This window comes from Biomphalaria glabrata, chromosome 15, assembly GCF_947242115.1.
Source record: "Biomphalaria glabrata chromosome 15, xgBioGlab47.1, whole genome shotgun sequence".
Classification (NCBI taxonomy): domain Eukaryota; kingdom Metazoa; phylum Mollusca; class Gastropoda; family Planorbidae; genus Biomphalaria; species Biomphalaria glabrata.
This window is the reverse complement of record NC_074725.1, coordinates 3,837,227-3,858,475: the sequence shown is the minus strand read 5'-3', so window position 1 is coordinate 3,858,475 and position 21,249 is coordinate 3,837,227. Positions and strand designations below refer to the sequence as shown.

The 21,249-nt window shown below is 35.5% G+C and overlaps 1 protein-coding gene across 1 annotated transcript in view; it reads left to right on the top strand.

Moving 5' to 3' along the window:
• Window positions 1-760: 760 nt before the first annotated feature.
• LOC106062842 (importin-5-like) overlaps window positions 761-21,249 on the top strand; it is a 23,097-nt gene continuing 2,608 nt past the window's right edge. Inside the window, exons 1-25 of the mRNA XM_056011808.1 lie at window positions 761-887; window positions 3,802-3,882; window positions 3,983-4,175; window positions 4,364-4,466; window positions 4,694-4,790; window positions 5,314-5,418; window positions 5,516-5,641; window positions 5,770-5,890; window positions 6,004-6,091; window positions 6,190-6,296; window positions 10,708-10,832; window positions 11,000-11,089; window positions 11,757-11,930; window positions 12,839-12,939; window positions 13,031-13,232; window positions 13,426-13,558; window positions 15,586-15,647; window positions 16,154-16,310; window positions 16,531-16,703; window positions 17,221-17,388; window positions 18,164-18,286; window positions 18,517-18,591; window positions 19,360-19,504; window positions 19,627-19,855; window positions 20,489-20,630. Coding sequence (XP_055867783.1) covers window positions 810-887; window positions 3,802-3,882; window positions 3,983-4,175; window positions 4,364-4,466; window positions 4,694-4,790; window positions 5,314-5,418; window positions 5,516-5,641; window positions 5,770-5,890; window positions 6,004-6,091; window positions 6,190-6,296; window positions 10,708-10,832; window positions 11,000-11,089; window positions 11,757-11,930; window positions 12,839-12,939; window positions 13,031-13,232; window positions 13,426-13,558; window positions 15,586-15,647; window positions 16,154-16,310; window positions 16,531-16,703; window positions 17,221-17,388; window positions 18,164-18,286; window positions 18,517-18,591; window positions 19,360-19,504; window positions 19,627-19,855; window positions 20,489-20,630 — 3,198 coding nt within the window. The 5' untranslated portion in view covers window positions 761-809. The remainder of the gene's footprint in view (window positions 888-3,801; window positions 3,883-3,982; window positions 4,176-4,363; window positions 4,467-4,693; window positions 4,791-5,313; window positions 5,419-5,515; window positions 5,642-5,769; window positions 5,891-6,003; window positions 6,092-6,189; window positions 6,297-10,707; window positions 10,833-10,999; window positions 11,090-11,756; window positions 11,931-12,838; window positions 12,940-13,030; window positions 13,233-13,425; window positions 13,559-15,585; window positions 15,648-16,153; window positions 16,311-16,530; window positions 16,704-17,220; window positions 17,389-18,163; window positions 18,287-18,516; window positions 18,592-19,359; window positions 19,505-19,626; window positions 19,856-20,488; window positions 20,631-21,249) is intronic.

Genomic DNA, 21,249 nt, shown 5'->3' with positions numbered 1-21,249 from the left:
ACTAACAATCGGCAGAACTTTGAAATTCATTTATGAATTCATGCTTTTTTAAATGTAAAAAAAAAATAATTTAAAAATTCCAGATTATTATCTTTTATCGTCCTGTTCAGAATTAAAGTTTTTCACAGTATGGCCTACTAACTTGTCGATTTTTTGTTTGCTCTAGAGCTATATCTAGAAGCCTAATAAACAGCGACGGACTGGGTGTCAAAATCGGCCCTGGCATTTTTATACAATTCAGCCCGTAACTTGTATATCTTATGATGGGCATCCTATTCTAGGTCTACCTGTCCACAAAATCATTTTGTTAAATTTGATAATGTATCGATAACTTTACGCATGCACACGGTGAATTCTGATATCTCTATACGAATTGAATATAGGCTGGTTTTTAATCGCTAAGTGTGTAGGCCCTTAAAGGATGAATCCTACTAGTAGTCTACGTGTGTAGGCTATTACATTATTTCGGAAAATGTGATAGATGATGATATTAGCATTACATTGTATAGTCTGTGAAAGGTTGTTTAAATTGTTTTTTAATAAGATACTCAAGAGTCAGAGGGTCCCTTTTACAACAGAATACTATAAAACATTTGACAATTTAATAATTTCTATAGTGGCATTCATGAGGCCCAATACCAGCCCAAATGCCAATAGGGTAGCCAGACCCCCCCCCCCCCTGCTAATAAATAAATTTTAAACAATTTCGACGCACCGCCGAAAAAAATCGTAGGCACATTGATCTGATCAAGGGATATAATCAACAGAAGCATTTCCGGGTTGTGGAGCATGCCTTTACAATTACGAAGATGGCGGGTCCACAAGATATCCAGGCTCTTCTGCATGGGCTCATGAGCTCTGACAATGAAATACGTACCCAGTCAGAAGTAAGACATAGCCTTAGATCTATATATTTTAAAGATAATTTCGAATCTTACAATGATTTCATTAAATGTCTTGCTTTAACAACAGTCCTAAAAAACAGACCAACCCAAAGTTGACAAATTAACTGATTCTGAACTGAAGACAGTGAACTCAGACTCTGAGACTGAGTGACTGTGAAGTGAGAACCAGATGATCATGATAATGCCGTGATGATCAATCAGATCATTTGTATGGATCATAGATCATTGTTTGTGTATAGATCTACTAGAATCGAATCTAGATCTAGATTCATCATGTTGATGATGGTTTTAGATCTAGTGATCATAGTGATGATCATGCATGACGTGACCATGTTTTCATGACTGATTTAATGATTTGATCATTGATGATGTGACATAACACACAGACAGCATGTCTTACGGGTGACGGATGTGACATGGACGACATAGTCATGAGCACCATAGACTAAGGCATTGAAATCAAAGGGTAATAATGAGATCAAGATGAAATATTTTGTCATATATGAAATGGATAAATTTGTATAGATTCTTAGAAATACTTAGACTTAGATCTAGATCTACATACATTCTACATTGATGATTGACTACATTTATAACAATGATTCATAATGATATCTAGACAGTCTCTAGGTTAGATCTATTCTAGAGTCTAGACTGAGTCTAGAGTAATCTAGACATTCTAGCCTGAATAAATTTTGAATCGCACTTGACTTGTAAGAATAGTAACATTCTTCAGGAATGATAGGTATAAGAGTAATTTATTTATTTTGGACTAACATGAATCCAAACAACTCATGTTTTTGTGATCATTACATCTTTATTTTGATATCTAATAAGAAACCTTCACTACTGCGAGTGTCCATATTCCAATGATTCTGATTCATTTTGCTGTCTTTTTATGTAAGAAAAAAGAATTTTAAATTTGTAGGTCAGGTGTTTTTCCCCTATGTTACCGGGATGACTTGGCCAAGGGTTAAGATTCTCTCTATATATAATTCTCTTCATGGCTCAAGAGTTTGGACACCAAGTAATGTAAAGATCATTCTTTTATTTTAGAGGAGAAAAAAAAGAGGGGGTGGGGGAGAACAAGTGGTATTCACCCATCACTAAATAGCAGGGCCGGACTTAACAATTGTGGGGCCCAATGCGAAACAGATTTCGCAGGGCCCAGTTTGGGTAGGGATACGGATAATAAGTGAAAATTAAGATTTTGTATTAGAAAATATATTTCATCTTTGCATTTTATTCATTCTTTACTACAAATAGAATTACTACACGAGCCTTGCGTGTAGCGAAGTCATACAGTATATTAAGAATTCTGTTTCCTACATAGATTACGCTCAATAGCAAGAATTACCAAATGTTTCAATCTATCTACGAGAACTGTTGACCTCAAGTAATTCTTCATTATTTTGAGGCGCAGGAAGCTTCTTTCACTAGATTCCACAATTACTGCTATTGCATAATGCCGTTTTTTTTTTGTTTCGCACATAGGATTGGGGTTTTCATATTGAATGACACCCCAAAATGACAATTTTTATCTATATATTTCATGAGATTTGTATGTTTTCAAAGATTTTAATAATTTCCGGATATTTCCAGGACTTTTTCGTATATTTTGCAATTTCAGGAGATTTCCAGGAGTTCTTGGTAAATCGACAGGATGCCGCAGGAAATCTGTTATAAGTTGTAAAATGGTTTAATTTAATAATTTATACACCTAGAATTAGCGTGGGTCCTATGAAAGTGCGAGCCCACCGTGGTTGCAAAGGTTGCAGTGGCCTAAGGCTGGCCCTGGAAAATAGCGGCGGTTGACTAGTAATTTTATTTCAAAAAAAAATTATTAGGGTGTTTGTATTAAATTATGATTTTCTTACCAAAATTTATTCAGAACAACCAATTTTGGTTGATGTTAATGATCTTATATTGAAATAACATGTTGCTTTTGTTTGATTTTTTTTTTTTTTTTTTATAAAGAGAATAAATGAGCAAATGTTTGGAGTGAGTTTAATACATTGAAGGAAGTTAAATGCCTAGATCTAGACCTACTAGATCTAGATTTATATTGAGAGTATAATCTCAGTATATAGACTATTATAGAGGATTCAGCTGTTTAGGCAAGAATGGCCATCCTAGCCTGTACAGTTGTACTAAACTACAAGAGTTACAAGATATCATCTGTATTAGAAATTTATTGAAAAAATAGACAAAAACACAAACATTTAACACACAATTAATCATGCCAACATAACATATATATCAGTCTAAAAGTCAGTGTAGAAGTCACAATCCCAGTGACCTAATTTAGGTAGAATAAGTGTGTTCAAATTTGTGTGTGTGTGTTCATATTTATGCACAATTTGAAAACATCTTTATGATTTCATGTGAGGGGCTGTGCCTGGGGATCTTAAAATTTAGTTAATATTAATTTAGAATTAAACATGAGTTTATTGGTGCCAAAATATCAATACTGTTTGGGATAAATTATGGTGTTCAAAATCAAATAAAGTGTGAAAAATCTGTTCGGATTAAATGAAGACACATTTCCTCTTTTACATTAAATATAACAAATATAGGTTAAGGGTACAAATATAAGTAGTCATCCTTATTCTCCTTAAACAGAAGAACATTTTGGTACATCATTTTCTTTTCTATGTCAAGCCATTACCAAATAAAGTGCAGTCAAAGTCAAACTTTGAAGTTTAAGTGTTCTTAAATCTGATTAGCTGGATTTGTAAAATACATAACAATATTTGAATTTAAAATATTTTGTGTGTGTGTATATTAGGAGAAGAATAGATAGCAAAAGATGTTAGGATGTAAGATTATATCCATAGACAATAACAATTAAACCAGTAGACTTGTACCCTTACATACCTGTCCTGTTCTTTTCTAGCAAGCATATGAGAATGTCCCAGCTCCTGACAAGGTGGTTTGCCTTATACAAGCAATCAGGAAAATTGATATACCAGTTGAGGTAATTAACTTTTTAATTAAACTATTTTTTTTTTACATTGCTTATTTGTAAATTGTGGATATAGAGATAAAAAATGCATTTTTTTCACCTCTCTTGACAGCAAAGAGCACTTGCGGCATTGTTACTGCGAAGACTGTTTACCAACAATTTTGAAACACTGTGGCCACAGATATCTCTAGAGATTCAAAATGGTGTAAAACAAGAACTGATGGCGGCCATCCACCAAGAGGAAGCTCCTAATGTGCGCAGAAAAGTTTGTGATGCGTTCTCAGAACTGGTCAGGAATATGATTGGTAAGTACTAGACATAATATAGATTTAGCTTCAGGCGCCCCCCACCCCCCTTTCTCTCCAACCTTCAGTTCAGGGTATTTGAAAGTTCCCATTTTATATTTTTCTAGTAAATCCATTAAATGTCTTAAGATATTTTTAGCCCTTTAGAACAAGGTGTTTTCAAATGAAGCATTTGTTTGTTCGACCAGATGATGACAACAACATGCAGTGGCCAGAAGCTCTCAAGTTTTTGTTTGAATGTGCCAGTTCAGAAAATCCAGCACTTAAAGAGAGTGCTCTTCACATTTTGTCGTAAGTCTTACTTTAGTAGATTATATACTTTGTAGTACTTAGGTGGGTTTGTATTTTATATGGTTACTGAAGATGAAAATGTATGATTTAAGATTTAACAACTCAGCAGAAAATAGTCGCACTGCTGTAAGTTATTTATCTGTATCTTGTTTGAAATAAAAGCCAGCAATTTATTTCTTGTCCTAACTTTGTGTAATCAAGACTTGTTTTAATTGGAATGTTATCAGATCAGTCCCAGGTATATTTGGCAACCAACAAAACCAATATATTGAAGTTATCAAACAGATGTTGGGTGCTGCACTGATGGACAGAAGTCACCCAGCAGTAAGTGAACACCTACATGTTGACATTATCTGTCTTTTTTACCTTCACCTTAACCTATCCCTTAATCTGTTGGACCGTTGGGGCACCACGCAAGGTTTGTTGACTGTCTTTCTCCATTCCTCTCTGTCTTTTGCCTTAGATAGAACCTCTTTCAATGGCAGGCTCGTCCATTCTTTTATGTTGTCTTCCCATCGCATTCTCTGTCTGCCTCCTCTTCTTTTTCCTGGTACTATTCCCTAAAGGAAGGTCTTTGCGTGCCTCGAAGACCTTGTAATATTGCCATATGTCTTAGCACACACATTTTTTTTTTCATGTCTTGACACATAAAATATATTTTTTTTCTAGGTGCTCAAGACGCAAAATATTTTGTCAAATGTCAAAATGTTTTTTTTTTTACATTTTTAAGTATCCTCTCTTCTGTGGTGTCCTGTTAAACAATTATTTGTTTATAAACACTCAGCGTACATATATAGCATTTATTCTTCGTATATACAAAATATTAAAAGAATTATATTTTTTTCAGATTTGCTTTGAAGCAGTAAAAGCAGTGACAGCCTTTCTGGTGAACAATGATAAAGAGCTTGGTCTTTTGAATCATTTTAGAGATCTTCTTCCACTAGTCATTCAGGTATGGTCATTTCACTAACTTGACTGGCTGCATCATTAGTCTAAACTCCTATTTTTTTTGTAGGTTGAATTATGAATTCATATTGTTCTCTTTGCAGGGTGTCGCTGACAGCATAACAACTCAGGAAGATGACAGCTTGTTGAAATGTCTGATAGAGCTTTCTGAGAACGTCCCTAAATATTTAAGAAGCCACATAGAAAGTGTATTTGAGTTGTGTCTAGGGGTATGTAGAAAAAGATTTGTTGTGTTTGGCAGTATGATTTTAACCTTACATCCAGTTACAGTGTTAGTATCTAGAACTATTGTAAGGGCCAGTACAGTTGACAATGTATGGTGATCTTCTTCTCAAAGGTTGTTGCTAATGCTAACCTAGAGGACACATGGAGACAGCTGGCACTGGAGGTTATTGTGACAATGTCTGAAACTGCGCCAGCCATGGTTAGGAAGCTTTCCAAGTTCATACCTTTACTTGGTGAGTTGCTAAAAATTAGTTTAGAATATAATTCTTTTTTTGGCTAATTCCTGTCCATTTGATCAACTTGTTTGTTCTGCCATTTTGTACCATGTTTTATTTTTCTCCTTCAGTTCAACAAGTTTTGGCTTTGATGGTGGACCTTGAAGATGATCCAGAGTGGTCCATTCAAGATATTGATGATGATGAAGATACAGATTCGTAAGTGAAGAACTGATGAAATGTTATCATGTCTTTGTTTATTATACTGTACATTACAATCAAGCAATGCATTACTAAGCATATATTTGGTCTTTCAGGAATCCGATTGCAGGAGAAGCTGCTCTAGACAGACTAGCATGCGCTCTGGGAGGAAAGACAATGCTTCCCCACATCATTTCAAATATTTCTCAAATGTTGCAGCATGGTAAGAGAATAGAATGGAATATAAATCTAATTATTATTATTATTATTTTGTTTTCTAAGTCTAATATCAGTGTAGATGTTGGGGGCTGTAATTCCATATTAAAACTTTTTATATGGTAGAAGAGCTTGCCATTTTTCACATGGTACGCTTTTCTTTCAGAGCTGAGGCCCATGTTTTTTCGCTGTCCATAGCTTTCAATGTCACTGTCTCTCTCTCCATCTAGTGCAGTCTAGAGCTATGTCTTTCCAATGGTCAGTATCGATGTTCAGTGATTTGAGGTCCGTTTTATTACATCCATGTAATGGAGGTGGGCGTGACTAGTTTTTTTCTTGAGCCAGTCGTGAGTTGTCCGTAGAGAATGACTTTCGGGATGTGATTATCCTCCATCCAGCAAACATGTCCAAGCCAGCGCAGGCGGCGTTGTCTAAAGACTAAAGATGCTGGGAAACCTGTTCGCTCAAGGATATCAGTATTGCACACTCTTTCCATGTGATTTTCAAGATCCTTCAGAGACATCGCAAATTGAATGAGTTTAAGTATCACCAGAAAATGCAGACCACGTCCTCCAAAACTGCTCTCTCTACCAAGAGGCCCGTATAAGACATTGGCCCCAAATCACCCCAATAGAAAGAAAACTATATGGAGAGCTCCCTGATTTGGAAACCACTGCGCAGTTCATCTCATGTATTGGTCTAGTCATATGAACACTCCAACATAACAATGAGAACGATGAAGAAGAAAAAAGAAGAAGAAGAATGAGTTTAGTTTTCTATCTTGCTTTGCGTAGGTGGTCCACGATTCACTGCCATGCAGTGGCGTACTCAGAACACATGCCTTGTAGACTTCCATTTTGGTCACTAGTGAGTTCCTGGTTTTCCCAAACTCTTGACCTAAGTCTAGCGAAGGTCAAGGCAGTCTTCCCCTTTGTGTTTTTTTAAATCTCTTCTAGAGACAGGTCATCTTGAATTGTGGATCCAAAATAGCAGATTTCATTTACGGGATCCAGCTTGTTCTCATCTATGAGGATGGAGTGTGGTGCTTTAGCAGGTGGTCCCATAACATTTGTTTTCTTCGTGCTAATTGTTAAGCCATATTCTTTACAGGCCTGAAAGAAGTGGGACATTAGTGACTGAAGTTCCTCTTGTGAGTGAGCTACTACCGCTGCGCCATCCAAGAATAGCATATTTCTTACGAGAGTGGTTCTGATTTTAGTTTTGGCCCTCAGTCTGGTAATATTTATGAGTTTGCCATCAAATCTGGAATGGAGCTTGTTACGTCTTCATATTGGATGAGACTCTTTAGACATGAAAACGACAAATCACAGTTTATAAATACTTTAATCTTTATTAATACTGAAAACACTTTCTTGTTCATATTCCTCCATTTTGGTTCTTCTTCTCCTTTCAACACGCATTCGCACCATTTCACATTTACACTAAGATGCGCACGTAACACCCCCCCTGTTTAACAAGTTCGATGCACATCGAATGTCCAAAATACAAATCACTGAATATATTATCAGGCTATTCCAAGTTTTAAAAAATCGGTAACATATAAAACCATAATGTAATAACTAAACAAAATCAAACACAATGTCATGTTAATACCAATACTATTCCAACACTTTAACATGTATCTATAAGTAATCATATTTCTATTAATACAACTCCCCACTCATAATTTTATGTCTGTACAAAACACCATCATTCCTGTCGCAATCAAATAGTTAACAAACAAAGTCTATCTTGCTCCATGCATATTGTAACAACAATTTTCAATTCATTACACATATATTTATTCATTGTAGAATAGAACAATAATTAGTGTCCATCATTCCTACCTTTTCTAATCATATCTATATAATTCTAACATTATTGACATGCCATCCTTTCCGCTTCTCTCCTTTGCAATGATGTCCCATTGTGATCCTACTACCGAATGTTCTAGCTGTACTGTTTTCTAGGCTGCTAATATCCCTCTCTTTTCTCGTATACGCCTCTTCACTATTGTACCTTGAATCCTTAATTCTAATTAACTGTTGACACTGTCTTCTAATATGCCCCCTTCTCCCACAATCAAAGCATAAGATGTATGGACTTGTACGTCTATATGTGGGTTTAAATCGCTTTCTCTGTACCACTGATTGCCTTACTTTACTTTGATTTGGACCCATTCCTATTGCATTGCTTTCTACCTTATCTGTTAATTCTTTCTTCTCGTGCTCTCTGCTACCCATGTCATCTGATGTATGATATCTTATGTCTTCTTCCACATCCCTATTTCTACCTCGCGTAGACTTTATCCCATAATATTTCTTCCAATTCTCAATCTCCCTTACTGAACCCCATGAATATTTCCAATAATTAAATCTATCTCACCCTGATCTACAACACAAGCTTCCACTGTCCCCTTAAAATACGGTGTGTCTATACTAACTTTAGCAATCGGTAATTGTACAATATTCCCATTAAACATAACACACTTCCTAGATTCGCCTGTATATTCATGGTCTTCCACTAAATTCTTATTCACTCCAATAATAGTGCTCCCTGTATCCCTGATGGTCTTGGCTGCCTTGTTCCCTACGAATGTCTGAAAAATCTCCAATGTTCCAGTATCAGATGACAATGATAAGCCTTGCTCTATTCTACCTTTCTCCCAGTCCTTTCTTTCCTGTCTGTTTCCTTGATATCTTCCGTTGCGGCTATCATTTTGTCTTTCATATGTACCACTTCTATACTGTCTATCCTGTGTCTCCCTTGTTCTGTGAGAGTTATTTTGTGTCTCACACGTTCTGTTAAAGGCAACTATTTCTTCTATATCACTGCCTCTAGATAATTTCTTCTCAGGATGTGCCACTTTATAAGCCCTTATCAGTCTTACTATGTCTTCTATGGATTTCGGTTTCCTCTCCAACAGAAATATTTTTAATTCCTCCTGACACTCGTACATCACTTTGTCCAGCATGAGAAATGTCTTAAGACTGTCAAAGGTTTTTTCTACCTCAGCGGTTTCTATCCAGTTATCGAAATGGCTGCTCATTTTGTCCAAGAAGGTCTGCAGATCATCCTCTGGTTCTATCTCACAATTAACAAACTGTTGGCGATAGAAAGCTTCTGTTTTCCCGAAAGTTCGAAGTAGTTGTTCTTTCACAATGCTGTAGTTACCCTGGTTCATACATATTTTTGAAGGCACCTCCGCTGTAAATGATCTCGACAATAAGAATGTCCATTTGTCTTCAGGGTACTCCAGTTCTCTCATTTCTATCTCGAACTTCTTCAAAAAAATGTCTATGTCCATTTTGTCTTCGTTGAATATCAAACCTTTATATTTTGCCAGTTTATTCCCTGTAGAGTCCCTCTTTCTTTTATCATCCTCTTTTCCTTGGTCTGTTTTTAACTTTTTCTCTGCTGTCTCTTTTTCAAACGCTAATCTTTCTCTTTCAATGGCAACTAATTCATTTTTCTTTCCCTTTCAATTGCTACTATCTCCTTATCCTTTTCTCTTTCTCTTTTGTCTTCCTTATCTAATCTTTTCTTTTTCTCTTTCTCTTTTGTCCTCCTTATCTAATCTCTCCTTTTCTTTTTCTCTTTCCATCGCTAATCTCTCCTTTTCTTTTTCCCTTTCCATCGCTAATCTCTCCCTCTCCATCAACCTTTCTTGTACGTATTTTCTTAGTTCTGCCCCTTCAAGCTCCAACAACCTTCCCTCTTCCTTCAACGCTGCTACCTCAGCCTTGTCCGCCATAGTCGATTACTAATAATATCGAATCGAATGTTCTCCTGTCTCTAGATCTAGACTTTACTATCTCTACTGTCTGTTGACAGGAGATCCACTGTGTATAGAGGGATACGTGGGTTTTACCTTTGCGTTGGGCGCCACTTGTTACGTCTTCATATTGGATGAGACTCTTTAGACATGAAAACGACAAATCACAGTTTATAAATACTTTAATCTTTATTAATACTGAAAACACTTTCTTGTTCATATTCCTCCATTTTGGTTCTTCTTCTCCTTTCAACACGCATTCGCACCATTTCACATTTACACTAAGATGCGCACGTAACAGAGATAGATGCCTTCGGTGGATTTATCAAACGCGTTGTGGATTAGCAGTGAAAATAGGATTCCAAAGAGGGTTGGGGCCATGACGCAATTCTTGTTTGACTCCGCTGTTTATACTGAAGCTTTCAGAGCAGGCCCTGTTAAACTGTACAATACCCACACATACAATGATTGTCTTGAGTTGCATTATCCCATGGTACTAACATCTAGAACATCAGAGAAACTTGAAGCACCTTACTAAAAAAACTAATTGAAAAAGACATTTTGGATGTTAAGCATAGGGAAACTATATAAGAACCTGCGCTCTAAAGAAGTATAGAATATTCCTTTGTATTTTTTTGTTTAGCTGATTGGCAGTATAGATATGCTGGTCTGATGGCTGTGTCTGCTTGTGGGGAAGGCTGTCACACTCACATGGAACAGATGCTCAACAACATTGTGGATGCTGTGTTACCTTTTGCTGTTGATCCTGTGAGTAATTACCATTGATTAGTTCTCTCATTGCACAGTGTCCACATAACTACATTTAACTCTGTCTGAAAGTGAATGGAGTATGTTCATGCCCTAGGCTAAGCTTCAGAAGTTTTTCTGGGTATATCTGGAAACTTAGTCTAAACTTAATTCCTATTTTATTGCAGCACCCAAGAGTTCGTTATGCTGCCTGCAATGCTCTAGGACAATTGTGTACAGATTTTGGGCCCAACTGTCAGAAGAAGTTTCACAACAAGGTTAGTGGAGAGTTATTTGTCCTTAACTTTACAGTCATTTTGCTTATAGTAGAGGTACTTCACATGGTGAATGGTGCTGGTACAATTCATTAGAACATAAGGTTGACTATGCTAATAATAATTATAAAGTTTTACATTTGTGCATATAGCATATCACAGAACAATTCAACAGTTTGTACTCAATAAATTAAACAAAAGGTTACAAATAAAATTACATAAGGGATTTTACAAATTGAATTGGGATACAAAAATAGAGTGAGAAGGTTTACAAATATAGTGTGCTAAATACTGGTATGTTAAAACATAAATAATTTTTTTTTTGTGTGAACCAAAGGACTAACTTGGCAAAATATGTCATACATGTGACTGAGGCCATGCAAAGTTTTGATGCTTCTAGATCAGAGAAGCTGTTTATTCTAAATAATAATGGGCTTTCTTTCTTGTATTTTTAAACTCTTGATTTTATTTCACTAGCAATAATTTTACCCAGCTTTGCTTAGGTTTTCTGTTTTCTTATCTAGAAAAGGCATTCATTTGTAAAAATGTTTGCTAGTAAAATCAGAGCTACATTTATTTTTTTGCTCGTGTTTATTTCGAGTAATTAAATTAATTAGCCTGGCATAAAAATAAAGCAATGAAATGATAATAATAAGTTGATTTTATGCAGATTGTCCCTGCCTTGGTTGGCATTCTGGATGATGAGGCCAACCCTCGTGTCCAGGCCCATGGTGCAGCAGCACTGGTCAACTTCAGTGAAGAGTGTCCCAAACATTTACTAGTCCAGTACTTGGATGTCATCATATTGAAACTAGAGCAGGTTCTGACACACAAGTTTAGAGAGGTCTGTACACTTATGTTGTCCCATACAAGTTTAGAGAGGTCTGTACACTATGTTGTCCCATACAAGTTTAGAGAGGTCTGTACACTTATGTTGTCCCACACAAGTTTAGAGAGGTCTGTACACTTATGTTGTCCATACAAGTTTAGAGAGGTCTGTACACTTATGTTGTCCCACACAAGTTTAGAGAGGTCTGTACACTTATGTTGTCCCACACAAGTTTAGAGAGGTCTGTACACTTATGTTGTCCCACACAAGTTTAGAGAAGTCTGTACACCTATGTTGTCCACACAAGTTTAGAGAGGTCTGTACACTTATTTTGTCCCACACAAGTTTAGAGAGGTCTGTACACTTATGTTGTCCCACACAAGTTTAGAGAGGTCTGTACACTTATGTTGTCCCACACAAGTTTAGAGAGGTCTGTACACCTATGTTGTCCCACACAAGTTTAGAGAGGTCTGTACACTTATGTTGTCCCACACAAGTTTAGAGAGGTCTGTACACCTATGTTGTCCCACACAAGTTTAGAGAGGTCTGTACACTTATGTTGTCCCACACAAGTTTAGAGAGGTCTGTACACTTATGTTGTCCCACACAAGTTTAGAGAGGTCTGTACACTATGTTGTCCCGTTGAAAGCAACCACTTGCATGATTTAACAACAAAATGTCACACACACTAGGCATGATATTTTATTTACTTGATCATTGATCAGTATAGTTTTGTTTGTGTGAATTATATCTTAGTTCATGCTTGATTTGTACAAACAAATGTATGTGAATAAATCACTTTAAATATGTACATGTGTATCTGCTGTCAGAAGTTGATAGACCATTAGATGTAATCTGTATTGCACTTTACTTTTGAGCATTTGTTTCATTAGATGTTTTTGACGTCACATTTTTTTCCCCAGCATGTAAATAAAGGCAATAAATTGGTTTTAGAACAAGTCATAACTACACTAGCCTCTGTTGCGGACACTGCACAAGACAAGTTTTTGCAGTACTATGATAGGTTAGTCTTTTGACATTGTTTGTAGCATCATGTGTGAACTGTTGACCAGCTGTGCTAGATTTGTTGAGCTTGATTTGCTGCTGTGTTTCAGGTTTATGCCATGTCTGAAGTATATCATGCAACACATCCAAAGCTCAGAGCACAGGCTGCTGCGTGGCAAGACTATAGAGTGTATCAGTTTGATTGGACTGGCTGTAGGGAAAGAAAAGTTCATGCAAGATTGTAATGATGTTATGCAGCTGTTGTTAAAGACTCAGACAGAGGAGGATGATCTTGCTGATGACGACCCTCAGGTACACCCTTGTCATTAGTATACATTGTTTGCTAGTTTCTATCATTTTAAATAATAATTTAATTTTGTATCATCAAAGAAAAATGTTTCAATAGCCATGAGCTAGTTTATTTTCATTTGTAATTATTTGCCTGCTTAGTACTAGCTGTTTATGTCTTAGTTTTGTTTTAAAATCCTAAATGTGTTTGTTTTAGATTACTTATATGATCTCTGCCTGGGCCAGGATGTGTAAGATCTTAGGAAAAGAATTTGAGCAATATCTTCCATTGGTCATGGGCCCAGTGTTGAAGGCAGCATCTTTAAAGCCAGAAGTAGCTCTGATAGACAGTAAGTCTCGTCCACCATTCAATGTGGACTTTAATCTATTTTGGTTACTTCTAATGAATCAAATCTGTGCATTAGATACACTTGCCAATACTCTTTGTGTAGATAAAAAGTCATATCAAAAAAAAAAATTCTTCTGATCCGATTTTCTGCAAATAAATCAAAAATTTTCCTTTTTTTTTTTTTCAGTTTTTTTTTTTAATGAAAAAAAAATCAGATTTTATTATTTTTCCGTTTTCGGAAAATGTGAAATAAGATTTTTTAGTTTGTTTTGAACATGCGCACATCCTGTCTTTTGACACAGTTATAAGTTCTTTTTTTTTTTTTTAAATCTCGAGTGTTACCGTGTTGTCTTATAAGTCTAGATCTCTGTCTAGACTACAGTGGTTTGAATCAGCCTAGAGTCTAGATAGATATATTCTAGATAAGATAAGATATCTAGTTTCTTTCATTTGAATACTTTAATTTGAATACTTTTGATCTACATTGTCTAGAATAGATCGAGAGCGTCGACTTCATTGGCTGCTTGCCAGCTTTTGAAAAGTTCAGAAAAGTATCAGAGTATCATGATGCCCGGCCGCTATGCACTATTAATTTTTGCTCTGTTGTTACGATGGCCTCTAGATTTTTCTAATTTGAACCCTGCCTGTCGACTTCCATGAGTTCTAATGGGATTAGATTTAGACATCTAGATCTATTATAAGATCTAGATCTTTTAGAGCTACCGGCCATAAATATAGAGTTTTATAGATGTATGCCTACTTTACATGACTATAGTGAGTAACTGAGTATAAGTCTAATAGAATATAGATCTAATAATAATATATTGGATCTAGGGTTACTAGAGATGTAGATCCAAGTTATTAGATTTAAGTTATCTAGATCTATTGTGAGAAATATATATATTAAAGTTTTTTTTCTATTTCTAGCTAATCATTACTAATGCCTTAAAAGCCCAGCGTGGTAGAGATCCACTTCTTATAAACAACTTGTATCTGAATGGAAAAGAGTCACATAAGGATTTAGGAAGCCTCAATTTGCAGTTTTATTGCTAAACATTCTCTTCCTCTAAGCATTGCTCCTCTTCTGGTTGTTCTTCTTTGTCTTGCTTAAGAACTCAGAAGAGATTCAGCAGCTTTCTCTCAATTGCTTTTCAAGCATTTTAGGTGAACTTCATGTGCAAAGTTTAACTCTTTCTATCCTAATTAACAATACCATCATTGATTAGACCCATTAAAGTAAATTAATTTTTGATTTTTAGAAAGCATAACTTGTGTTACATAAAAAGAGCATGCATTCTCCTGTAAAACTATACCAAAAGTAACGTTTTCTGATTACAAACAAAAATATTATTGAAGTTTAATCATAACAGTGTAGAATGTACAAATGTTGAAAATGAACAATTCTGTCAGAATGTGGAAAAATAAATACGGAGATGGATAATGAGTTAATAAACAGTTACTCCTGTACAAAATTTAATAATCAGTGAAACAAACAGAAGTGTAGCTCATACTTTTGAAGTATTTCCAAAACTCAGCATGTTTAGATTTTCTAACACATTTATTCTTTATAGCTGTTCGAGAGAGAATTTGTTACAATACAGTAAAGCAGTTATCTATTATAGAATGCTCAGACTGCCTGGACCCAGATACAAAGCATCTGCACAAAGCTTTCTCCTCTCATCAATATGTACAAACAATAGTGCCTTGCATGCATTTTGTGTGCATGTGTGCAATAAAGCTTATATACAGTGTAATTATTATGTATTACAACATTAATTAAAGAAAATATGAAATAAAATGATTCTACATAATTTAAAAAAATTAAGCAACATCTTTTTTTTTTAAGTCGCCGCAACAGGCCTGGGGGGAAGGTGTTCCCATCACTGGTTTTTGTATGTTTATTAAAATGAGACTCATAGAGCAGCTAAAATGAAAATATGTTTATACGAAACCTTATATAGTCCTTGTTTATGTGCCATTTATATAAGACCTCACTAATAGTGCTCTCCATCTCCTTTGGTTGTCCAGGTGAAGATATGAAAGACATGGAGAATAGTTCCGACTGGCAGTTTGTTACTCTTGGAGATCAGGTCAGTAGTTGGACTCTCTCTCAACATCAGCTTTAGTTAGGACTAGCTTGATGTTTAGTTCACAATCTATATATATAATACTCTTCTTCCCTCAAGAGTTTGGACGAGAAGAAGAAGTAAAGGAAAGATCACTCTCTTATTTCTGCAATTTTGTTTTTGAGCTTTCAAAATATTTTAATAATTTCCGGATATTTCCATGACTTTTTCATATATTTTGTTATAAGTTATAAAATGGTTTAATTTAATAATTTACACCTAGAATTAGCGCGGGTTGTTTGAAAGTGCGGGGCACACTGCGGTCACATAGGGGCCTAAGGCTGGCCCTACAAAATAACGGCTTATGCTACGCCATGGGTCGAGTAGTAATAATAAAAAGAAACTCTTCCTAAAAGTAGTCTGATTGAATGTAACCAGGTTTGGCTGTTTGAGATCACTTAGACAATCATTGACTCATTCCTGGTCACCAAGTTATTCACGCTCTCTATTTACTCATCTTATTTGTGCAGCAAAACTTTGGCATCTGCACAGCTGGCCTAGAAGAGAAAGCCACTGCTTGTCAGATGTTGGTCTGCTATGCCCGTGAGCTGAAGGAAGGCTTTGCTGCTTACTCTGAAGAGGTAGTCAAGATCATGGTGCCGCTGCTGAAGTTTTATTTTAATGACAGTATCCTTTGGACATTCAGTCTGGACAAAAATTAATGTTTGGCATTAATTGTGTAAACTTGTCTTTATTTATTGCATTCAAATTTATTACTTTTGATTTAAAAAAAAAATTATGCCTAGTTGTTTGTATGTGTCATTTCAAATGTGTGCTACAAGTTTTTGTGTCTCATTAAAGATACAATGAATCAGGTGATGTATTTGACTTTAACTTGAGATGCCAGCTGTCAGAATTGCTGCTACAGAAAGTTTGCCCTATCTGTTAGACTGTGCAAAGATACAAGGAGAGCAATATGTCGCCAACATGTGGGCTTATATATGTCCTCATTTGCTGAAAGCTATTGAGATAGAGCCTGAGCAGTCTGTCCTGCCAGAATATTTAGGATCCTTTGCCAAAGTAAGTCTTATTTGATACATTTCTAGTGGTAAGTGCTTTTAATTGTCTTGCACTCTGTCACGAAGAAACACAAATAATTATTGCTATTGCAAGCGACATAGCTGCTTATCAAGTTTACTAAAATAGCTTGGTTCAACTGGAATAGCTAGGGACTATCTGGATCACTAATACATAGTGTTATAGAACTATTGCAGTGATAGAGTTTAGCTGATTTTTTGTTGGTTCTTAAAATAAAACATTGAAAGCAGAGGAACAATATTTATTTCAATAAGTCCAACAATAATCATATTAGTATGAATTACTAAATTGAAAAAGATTTCTTCATCCAAACTATTATTATAAACAATACAAGCCACCTGGATTTCTTTCCCTATTACTTTGTATGATGTTAGGTAGGTCCACTGTTTTGTAGTGATGTTTCTCTCTCTATTTAGTAAAAATGTATGTGTGGAATGTGTTTGAGCTTGTCCTGTGCTCAGTATGATTGATCTGCATCTCTCTCTGTTGTATCTCTTAGTGTGTAGAATCTCTGGGCAAAGGCTGTTTGAATGATCAAGACATGTCCACTCTGGTCACCTTGCTGGACAAACTCCTCAAGCAACACTTTGTGAGGCAGAATGAGAGACAAGATAAGAGGAAAGATGAAGATTATGATGACATAGTGGAGGAGTCTTTGATGGATGAGGTCTGACCTTGGTTCATTTTGTGACTTTATTAATTAAAAAAATTAATATCAGACATTGCTAATTTAAAATACACTGAATTAATTTAAAAAATTAAATATTAAGTCTAATCGATTACTAAAATAAATAGTGGCTTTCTTCCTTAATTAATATTGATATATAATTTTTTAAGGTTAAATAAGAAAATTAGAAAGTAGAAGTCAATAGAGAGGTCAAATTATTGAAAGAAGTCACAATTAAATATAGTAATAGCTTGTGATAATTATTTTTTTCTATGAAAACGAGTCTAGACTCACTCTTCTATTGAGTAATGCTATTAATTCAGGGTTTGTAGGGTCCTTGAAAAGGCCTTACATTTTTCAAAGATCTGAAGAAAAAAAAACTGAAATTTCAAAGTGAACTTTGAATTGTTTTTATTCCCCAATATCAAGTATTTTACTGTTAGTGACTTTGGTAACTGTCAGTTTTCTGCTAGATTTCTGATGTTTAGCTTATTGTTCTGCAATTTTCTTGCACATTTAATTTTTATCTAGGATGACAGTTCAGATAAATCAACCTCCAATGAGATTTTAGTCCAGATCTAGATCCAAGTCACATAGTTTGTTGGAGAAATTGCTAAAATAAATATATTTTGTTGGTCTAAACCTACAGTGTTTTGTCTCATAGTGGTGTGTATTTTGTCAATTTTGAATGCTACTTCTGGAAATTCTTACTTTTTGATCTAGAAAAATAATTTGAAAAACCTTGTTGAAATAGAGTTGACTTGCATTCTTTCAGGATGATGAAGATGCTTATGTTTTGAGTAAAATTGCAGACATCATACATTCATTTTTTGGCACCCACAAGGAGTCGTTCTTGCCAGTGTATGAGCAGATTATGCCCTATTTTGTCAAACTGTTGGTAAGCTTCATTGATTTTCACTTTATTTTCAGTTCACTTAGAACAATTACAAAAAGCAACGGCTTGGCCGAGTTTAAGTCATTGATTAACATGTATGACTAGATTGATCTAGGGACATGCATAAGGCATGATCATCTTTTTTGAAGTAACATAAGATATAATAGCAATAAACTATTACTTTGTGTTTGTGTTCAGTTCACTTAGAACAATATTCTTTTTTTTTTTTTCAGTCTCCAGAGAGACCTTGGTCAGACAGGCAATGGGCCTTGTGCGTTTGGGATGATGTTATAGAACACACTGGACCAGTAAGTGGATTACAACACTACCTTTATCTCCCTTGGGCTCTATGGAGTTTCAGTTAGTTTCATCCTAGAGTTGTCATGACTGGCAGTGAAAGGATGTTGGGATTGAAGTGAAAGGATGTTGGGATTGAAGTGAAAGGATGTTGGGATTGAAGTGAAAGGATGTTGGGATTGAAGTGAAAGGATGTTGGGATTGAAGTGAAAGGATGTTGGGAGATTGAAGTGAAAGGATGTTGGGATTGAAGTGAAAGGATGTTGGGATTGAAGTGAAAGGATGTTGGGAGATTGAAGTGAAAGGATGTTGGGAAATTGAAGTGAAAGGATGTTGGGAAATTGAAGTGAAAGGATGTTGGGATTGAAGTGAAAGGATGTTGGGATTGAAGTGAAAGGATGTTGGGAAATTGAAGTGAAAGGATGTTGGGAGATTGAAGTGAAAGGATGTTGGGAGATTGAAGTGAAAGGATGTTGGGATTGAAGTGAAAGGATGTTGGGATTGAAGTGAAAGGATGTTGGGATTGAAGTGAAAGGATGTTGGGATTGAAGTGAAAGGATGTTGGGATTGAAGTGAAAGGATGTTGGGAGATTGAAGTAAAAGGATGTTGGGATTGAAGTGAAAGGATGTTGGGATTGAAGTGAAAGGATGTTGGGAGATTGAAGTAAAAGGATGTTGGGATTGAAGTGAAAGGATGTTGGGATTGAAGTGAAAGGATGTTGGGATTGAAGCTCTTAAGTTAGGATCTATTTTATCTCCCTTTATGCTTCATTTTTCAGATTTCTCACAAATATAGAGAGTTTTTCTTGGAGCAAATGATTCAGTCGATTACAGATAAAACACCAGAGATAAGGCAAGCAGCGTCCTATGGATTGGGTGTGATTGGTCAGTTTGGAGGAGATGTTTATGCTGATGTTTGTGCTGGTAATTATAACACTTTTGATGCTTATGTAGGATGTAGAGATGTGACTTATCCTGACACCAGTGTATGAAAAGTTGTACTCAAGTCTTGACACTGGTATAAACATTTTAAAATGTTTCCCCAGAAAGCATCCCTCGTCTGGTTAGTGTGATTGAACATGCTGAATCCAAAGAGGTAGAAAACTTGCCAGCAACTGACAATGCCATTTCAGCTGTGGTGAAAATCTGTCAGTACAATGGGTCGAAGGTGAATGTAGATGAGCTCTTGTACAGACTGGTTTCCTGGCTTCCAATCCTGACTGATGAGGAGGAAGCAGTCCATGTGTACACCTACTTCTGTGATTTATTAGACAAGTAAGTGGTCACTTAGTCTTGGGATTTCATTTACAGAGAACTACTTCAGTTTTTAGCATTACTTATAGATAACCACTACAAATGACTTAAATATACCCATCTTTCATGCTATAACTTCTGTGTGTGTGGGGAGGTATATGGGAGAAAGTTTCTGTGCTGCCTTTAGGTGCTCAGCAAACACAACTCTTCTTGAGTTCTGATATGAACTCACCCTTTGACAGGTAGCCAAGTGGTTTCCGCCACACATCCCATTTCTTATTTAAGCACAAAATTGATTGAATTGATCTTGCTGCCAACATTTATGCACCTACTGGGTAGAACGAGATGAATAAGAAATCATCTGTGACTCATGCAAAACACTGTTATGTATTATTCTTTGGTTCTTAGAAAATGTCTTTACATGAAATAGGTTCTACATGCATCACTTTTTGCCTTTTGGAAAAGACGAAGTTAATGTCTTTATTTTTATTATTATTAAAATTTTTTTGGTCAAAGTTATTTTAAAATTGTAATGATGCTGTGCTGATAAAATTACACTCAAGAGTGTTAAAACTACACTTGGATTCATTTGGATCAGTAAAAGTCTTTTCCATGTTGCTTGATTCTTCCTCACTATAAATGTATCTCTTTCAGAAATCATCCTGCCATAATGGGGGAGAATGCATCCAATTTACCTCAAGTTATTAGCATAGTAGCTGAAACTCTTCACAGAGAGTTGGTCCAAGAGGATACACCATTGTACATGAGATTAGTGAATATTGTCCGGCAGGTGCAGGTTAGTACACAGTCAATGGGACAGTAGGTGACTGGTCATTTCATCTTTGGTCACTTCATTCCCGGTCACTTCATCCTTGATCATTTCATCCCCAATTAAATATTATTTTCTAGTCATTGCTTGTTTTATATAATTTATAAAAATGTTGATTTAGAATGTTTTTAGATATTTTTGGCATGTTGTTTTAGTGTTCCTCATCCTGTCTACATATTTGTTAGAAATGAATGAATATATATATAAATTAGTAGATATCATTATAATGTGGGGGTTTGTATGTAATTTTATTGTTTATTGAGATGAGATGTCAATATTGTGCTCATATTGCATGGATTTAATGGTCAAAGGCCATGATGTGGCAGAAATAGTGGACATTTTTTTTAAAGATGAGAATGATTATCTCATGAAGGCCATCTTTCTTTTTTTTTTTTTTTATTTGTCAATCGTTCCCCCTTGAATTTGGTCTCTCCATTTTTATTCCAATAAATGCTGACTTCAACCCACTTCTGGACCTGATTAATATCCCCTTTTTGTTTTAATCCCCATTATAATATTATAAATTATTATAAGTTTTATATTCTGGCAATGAAAAGCGTCCAAGGAAGAAATGTACAACACTGGG